Source organism: Gobio gobio (genome assembly GCF_949357685.1).
Source record: "Gobio gobio genome assembly, chromosome: 14".
Lineage (NCBI taxonomy): Eukaryota > Metazoa > Chordata > Actinopteri > Cypriniformes > Gobionidae > Gobio > Gobio gobio.
In genome coordinates, this window is record NC_137107.1 from 53885427 (window position 1) to 53892926 (window position 7500).

A 7500-nucleotide genomic window follows, 5' to 3' on the forward strand; every position below is an offset into this window, starting at 1 on the left:
GTCCTTCATGACCCTGTGGCCGGTTCTCCACTGGTCCTCCATGACCCTGTGGCCGGTTCTCCACTGGTCCTTCATGACCCTGTGGCCGGTTCTCCACTGGTCCTCCATGACCCTGTGGCCGGTTCTCCACTGGTCCTTCATGACCCTGTGGCCGGTTCTCCACTGGTCCTTCATGACCCTGTGGCCGGTTCTCCACTGGTCCTCCATGACCCTGTGGCCGGTTCTCCACTGGTCCTCCATGACCCTGTGGCCGGTTCTCCACTGGTCCTTCATGACCCTGTGGCCGGTTCTCCACTGGTCCTTCATGACCCTGTGGCCGGTTCTCCACTGGTCCTCCATGACCCTGTGGCCGGTTCTCCACTGGTCCTCCATGACCCTGTGGCCGGTTCTCCACTGGTCCTCCATGACCCTGTGGCCGGTTCTCCACTGGTCCTCCATGACCCTGTGGCCGGTTCTCCACTGGTCCTTCATGACCCTGTGGCCGGTTCTCCACTGGTCCTCCATGACCCTGTGGCCGGTTCTCCACTGGTCCTCCATGACCCTGTGGCCGGTTCTCCACTGGTCCTTCATGACCCTGTGGCCGGTTCTCCACTGGTCCTTCATGACCCTGTGGCCGGTTCTCCACTGGTCCTCCATGACCCTGTGGCCGGTTCTCCACTGGTCCTCCATGACCCTGTGGCTGGTTCTCCACTGGTCCTCCATGACCCTGTGGCCGGTTCTCCACTGGTCCTTCATGACCCTGTGGCCGGTTCTCCACTGGTCCTTCATGACCCTGTGGCCGGTTCTCCACTGGTCCTCCATGACCCTGTGGCCGGTTCTCCACTGGTCCTCCATGACCCTGTGGCTGGTTCTCCACTGGTCCTTCATGACCCTGTGGCCGGTTCTCCACTGGTCCTCCATGACCCTGTGGCCGGTTCTCCACTGGTCCTCCATGACCCTGTGGCCGGTTCTCCACTGGTCCTCCATGACCCTGTGGCCGGTTCTCCACTGGTCCTTCATGACCCTGTGGCCGGTTCTCCACTGGTTCTTCATGACCCTGTGGCCGGTTCTCCACTGGTCCTCCATGACCCTGTGGCCGGTTCTCCACTGGTCCTCCATGACCCTGTGGCCGGTTCTCCACTGGTCCTCCATGACCCTGTGGCCGGTTCTCCACTGGTCCTCCATGACCCTGTGGCCGGTTCTCCACTGGTCCTCCATGACCCTGTGGCCGGTTCTCCACTGGTCCTCCATGACCCTGTGGCCGGTTCTCCACTGGTCCTCCATGACCCTGTGGCCGGTTCTCCACTGGTCCTTCATGACCCTGTGGCCGGTTCTCCACTGGTCCTCCATGACCCTGTGGCCGGTTCTCCACTGGTCCTCCATGACCCTGTGGCCGGTTCTCCACTGGTCCTTCATGACCCTGTGGCCGGTTCTCCACTGGTCCTTCATGACCCTGTGGCCGGTTCTCCACTGGTCCTCCATGACCCTGTGGCCGGTTCTCCACTGGTCCTCCACTTTTGATAGAGACTGACCACTGTAGACCGCGAACACCCCACAAGAGCTGCAGTTTTGGAGATGCTCTGACCCGTCACAATCTGGCCCTTGTCAAACTCCCTCTAATCCTCACTCTTGCCCATTTTTTCTGCTTCTAACACATCAACTCTGTGGACAAAATGTTCACTTGCTGCCTAATATATCCCACCCACTAACAGGAGATCATCAGTGTTATTCATAATGTTTTGCCTGATTGGTGTGTAATCAGATCTTCACCTTGACGAACCCCATCTTGCCGACGGCTTCCTTGTGGTCGTTGTCGACCTGACACACGAGGGCGTTGCACAGATGGACGGCGATGCGCTGGATGGACTCGTCCTGCCGGGCCGGCTCCAGGATCTTCAGCAGGAGCAGATTCACCCGCTGGTACTGGAACTCCAGCTCCTCCGGGATACTGAAGTTACACAGCGTCAGGCAGCAGTTCCTCTGGACCTGCACACACACACACACACACACACACACACACACACACACACACACACACAGCGTCAGGCAGCAGTTCCTCTGGACCTGCACACACACACACACACACACACACACACACACACACACACACACACACAGCGTCAGGCAGCAGTTCCTCTGGACCTGCACACACACACACACACACACACACACACACACACACAGAGTCAGGCAGCAGTTCCTCTGGACCTGCACACACACACACACACACACACACAGCGTCAGGCAGCAGTTCCTCTGGACCTGCACACACACACACACACACACACACACAGTCAGGCAGCAGTTCCTCTGGACCTGCACACACACACACACACACACACACAGCGTCAGGCAGCAGTTCCTCTGGACCTGCACACACACACACACACACACACACACACAGCGTCAGGCAGCAGTTCCTCTGGACCTGCACACACACACACACACACACACACACACACACACAGCGTCAGGCAGCAGTTCCTCTGGACCTGCACACACACACACACACACAGAGTCAGGCAGCAGTTCCTCTGGACCTGCACACACACACACACACACACACACACAGAGTCAGGCAGCAGTTCCTCTGGACCTGCACACACACACACACACACACACACACACACACACACACACAGAGTCAGGCAGCAGTTCCTCTGGACCTGCACACACACACACACACACACACACACACACACACACACACAGCGTCAGGCAGCAGTTCCTCTGGACCTGCACACACACACACACACACAGAGTCAGGCAGCAGTTCCTCTGGACCTGCACACACACACACACACACACACACACAGAGTCAGGCAGCAGTTCCTCTGGACCTGCACACACACACACACACACACACACACACACACACACACACAGAGTCAGGCAGCAGTTCCTCTGGACCTGCACACACACACACACACACACACACACACACACACACACACACACACACAGAGTCAGGCAGCAGTTCCTCTGGACCTGCACACACACACACACACACACACACACACAGCGTCAGGCAGCAGTTCCTCTGGACCTACACACACACACACACACACACACAGAGTCAGGCAGCAGTTCCTCTGGACCTGCACACACACACACAAACACACACACACACACACACAGAGTCAGGCAGCAGTTCCTCTGGACCTGCACACACACACACACACACACACACAGAGTCAGGCAGCAGTTCCTCTGGACCTGCACACACACACACACACACACACACACAGCTGCAGCCCACAGGTCTGAAGTAGAGTTCGACCGATATATCGGGCCGATATTTGCGTTTTTTTCGTGTATCGGCATCAGCCAAAACAACTTTCAAAGCATCTTTTAATCGTTTGATTTAGTTGAAATATTGCCATACACGGTGAAAGTGTAAACACGCTGCTCTATTTGTGCTTGCCACTGTAGCGGAGCAAATGGAAAACACAAATGCTGAAGGCCTCGTCTGTGAAACTGATGGCTATTGTATTTAGTGAGCTGCAGATCGCTCAGCTGTAGCTGTTACCATAGAGACGGAGCGACACGCGTCATAATCTGAAGGCCACGCCCTCCATTAATTTTGCATTAATTTCTCCATTAATTGCAAAAACTAAATCAATTTGAATGGTTCTGAACAGAAAGGTTAATTTGAAATGCGCATTAAGCGGTTAATACGGTTATGTTATGGTTCTCTTTAATATGTTAATCTGGCAGTGGCCAATCAGGAATAGAGAAGTGCAGCATGTGATGTGATGTCATCTGTGAATCTACCGTCAGTGTGAGCGCATTTACACGCCTCAAGCTCATTCTCTCCCGCTGAGCTCATCAATGAAAGCGCAGCTATTGGAGGAGATTCTCTTCATGTGTTTAAATAAGCAGACGGACTTTAAGCTCTAATAGTCTGATTTAGGCTAGCCTGTGGATTCAGTTTCAGCCTGTCTAAGTAACGTCAGGCTAAAGCATCTGTCAAACATTCCTATAGTCTTCAGATGGCCAATACAGCTCAATGTTTCTATATAGACTCGTATTAAATGCTGTTATATTTCATTAATGATCAAGCTTTATTAGCTGACTGAGTTTGATTATGGGATGCAGTGTTTGCTTTGAAATTAGCAGCATTAAAAGAGCAATGGTTATCCAGTTTATTTATTCTTTATTCATGCCATTTTTAAAACAGGTCGTGTTGAACAAAAGTGATGTCCAGATAAAGTTCTCCCTCTTCTGAACAGATCAGGCATATAGAGCCACTTTCAGCTCATTAGAACAGGCCAATATTTGTCCCGCTGTTTATGCTGTAATTAATGTGTTTCTGTTGCGCTTTTAAAAATGTTATGGAATAAATATTCCAGTTTAATTATCATGCGTTATATTATTATTGAGTGAAAATAAGTCTATTTATACACATTTGTTTAAAGTATAGGCTAAATTAAAATAACGTTATTAACCGGTATTTGTTCATATCAAACCGTTTTCGGAACAGTAATGTTTAATGAGGAACGCTAAAACGGAAATGTTAAAATATTGATTCTGCTCGGAGTGAGCCATTGATATTTATTTCTGTTTTTAAGCCAACAACATATTTACTGCACACACACACACACACACACACACACACACACACACACACACACACACACACACACACACACTGAGTGTCAGGATGCCCAAATTCACCCATTCTTCTGCTGAAGCGTCACGTTTTACACGTTTTACTGCCTTTATCCACTTTTTTTGTCCTTAAACTCTTGTTTTTTGGGTCAAAAGCTTATAAAAACTTATGTCTGTGTTTTTGCTTCTGGGTTTTGTTTAGCTTGTTTGCTGTACACTTTGTCACATATCCACTTTTAGACATTGTTCTGTTTTTTGTTATAAGTCCGTAATGACAAGGATGCGCCTCACGCAATGCAGAGTCAATGGAGAGTGTTGGGTTGTTTCCCCCCCGGTGTGGGCGTGGCCTAAATATGCTCTGTCTCTATAGGATTAAGTAATACCGACGTTGTTACGTGGTATTTGTGGGAGTTTTATTATTTATTATTTTAATATTTATTTTCAGAATTTTTACTTTTTTACTTGTTCTAACTCACTTGGGGCCTGTACCATGAAGCCGGTTTAGCTGCTAGCCAGATATGTTTAAGCTTAGTTTGTGCTAATCCTGGGTTTAAGGTGCCATTAAAGTGGTTTGGCTTTTAGCTGTGTTCGTCTCCATAGTAACTAACGCTCCACAGCTAACCTGCTCCAGGGCAGGTTATGTTCTGGATAAGAGATCTCAAACTGAAATTGGACCAATCAGCTGTGAGCAAAGTGACACACCTCTGATGCAATGAAGCCACGCCCCCTGTTTCTACTCCACATTAAAGGTCACTACAGAGCAAATGGCTATTAAAGACTAAAGTGTCTGGCTTTTAACAATGCTTATTTATAATAATAATACTTTTGAATGATTTAGATATAATTTATGTAATTATTATACCCTTATATATTTTAGTTAATCAATCATTAATAGGCACTAAGTTAAAATTAATATTAATAGCCTATATAAAGGTCATACAAATAAGCTTTAAAATCAATAAATAAAGCTATGAAAACGACTACATTACTCAATTCTCTCTATATATCAACTAAACTAACTTCATAACGTTTACTTGCATTGACGTATAATATATTTCTTTAAGTTGTCCTCTTTCATAGACAGCTCTTTTCTTCCTGTCTATTTGTTTAAATTCTTAATATTTTTCAATCATGTAATATTCTGCAGAAGAGAGAAATGACTCTCAGTTTGACTGATCCACAGCCTGTGATTGGCTGTTCACTGATGATGATGTCACAGCTAAACTCCAGATCAAAGCTTGAGTTAACAGAGAAAGCTGATGATCAGCATCATGGACCAGCAAAGCCTGAATAGATTGGTTTGGTTTTGTCAATTCGAAACTAATCCTGTAACCCTGAGTTTGTTAAACTACCATCATGGAACAGGCCCCTGTTTTTACTATTTGTTAAATATTGTTTTTTTTTAATGTTCCTTTTTTAAATTGAGACTTGTAACATGATCATCGTGTCATTTTTATGATATAAATTGAGGGAGCAAAAGCAGCATCAGCTCCAGAGAATCGGCAGCCCGTATCGTCATCGGCTAAGGCTGATGGAAAAATATCGGTATCGGCTCTAAAAGAATCTGTATTGGTCGACCCCTGATCTGCAGCTGTTCCGGCGGTGGGCTTGACCTCAGCGTGACCTTTGACCTCACCGTGACCTCCTGGTACTGCTCCATGCCGTTGAGCACCACCTGGATGACCTGCCTGCGCAGACGCACGCTCTGGTCGCTGCGGTACTCTGTGTTGGTCAGGTAGAACAGCGCCGCGCTGCCCGTCACCTGGATGCTCTTATCGTACTTATGGGTCTTCAGCGCCGCAATCACCAGCTGAAACACACACACACACACCACACACACACACCACACACGTTACACACGCGTGTGCACTGGGGATTACACAGATCACATGACTGCACTTCATAGGGCTTACAACACACTCAACATCCTGTGATATTACTGATCTGTGTGTGTGTGTGTATGAGAGTGAGTGAGTGTGTGAGAGTGAGTGTGTGTGTTTGTGTGTGTGTGTGTGTGTGTGTGTGTGAGTGTGTGTGTGTGTGTGTGTGTGTGTGTATGTGTGAAAGTGAGTGAGTGTGAGAGTGAGTGAGTGTGTGAGAGTGAGTGTGTGAAAGTGAGTGTGTGAAAGTGAGTGTGTGAGAGTGAGTGAGTGTGAGAGTGAGTGAGTGTGTGAGAGTGAGTGTGTGAAAGTGAGGGTGTGAAAGTGAGGGTGTGAAAGTGAGTGTGTGAGAGTGAGTGAGTGAGTGTGAGTGAGTGTGTGAGAGTGAGTGTGTGAGAGTGAGTGTGTGAAAGTGAGTGTGTGAAAGTGAGTGTCTGAGAGTGAGTGAGTGTGAGTGAGTGAGTGTGAGTGAGTGTGTGAAAGTGAGTGTGTGAAAGTGAGTGTGTGAGTGTGAGTGAGTGTGTGAGAGTGAGTGTGTGAAAGTGAGTGTGTGAAAGTGAGTGTGTGAGAGTGAGTGAGTGTGAGAGTGAGTGAGTGTGTGAGAGTGAGTGTGTGAAAGTGAGGGTGTGAAAGTGAGTGTGTGAGAGTGAGTGTGTGAAAGTGAGGGTGTGAAAGTGAGTGTGTGAGAGTGAGTGAGTGTGAGTGAGTGTGTGAGAGTGAGTGTGTGAAAGTGAGTGAGTGAGTGTGTGTGTGTGTGTGTGTGTGTGTGTGTGTGTGTGTGTGTGTGTGTGTGTGTGTGTGTGTGTGTGTGTGTGTGTGTGTGTGTGTGTGTGTGTGTGTGAGAAAGTGAGTGTGTGAAAGTGAGTGTGTGAGAGTGAGTGAGTGAGTGAGTGTGTGTGTGTGTGTGTGTGTGAGAGTGAGTGAGTGTGAGTGAGTGTGTGAGAGTGAGTGTGTGAAAGTGAGTGTGTGAAAGTGAGTGTGTGAGAGTGAGTGAGTGTGAGAGTGAGTGAGTGTGTGAGAGTGAGTGTGT

General features: G+C 48.4%; 1 protein-coding gene across 4 annotated transcripts in view; it reads right to left on the reverse strand.

The window, feature by feature from the left end:
• The window catches only part of zer1 (zyg-11 related, cell cycle regulator), a 47557-nt gene that overhangs the window by 6244 nt on the left and 33813 nt on the right, over positions 1 to 7500 (reverse strand). For 3 of the 4 annotated variants that reach the window (XM_079835987.1, XM_079835986.1, XM_079835988.1), the window contains 2 exons: positions 6227 to 6400; positions 1750 to 1965 (listed from right to left, as the gene is read on the reverse strand). In XM_079835987.1, the coding sequence (XP_079692113.1) occupies positions 1750 to 1965; positions 6227 to 6400 (390 nt within the window). Of the gene's footprint in view, positions 1 to 1749; positions 2044 to 6226; positions 6401 to 7500 lie in introns of all 4 variants that reach the window. The other variant, XM_079835985.1, reaches the window with a different exon arrangement.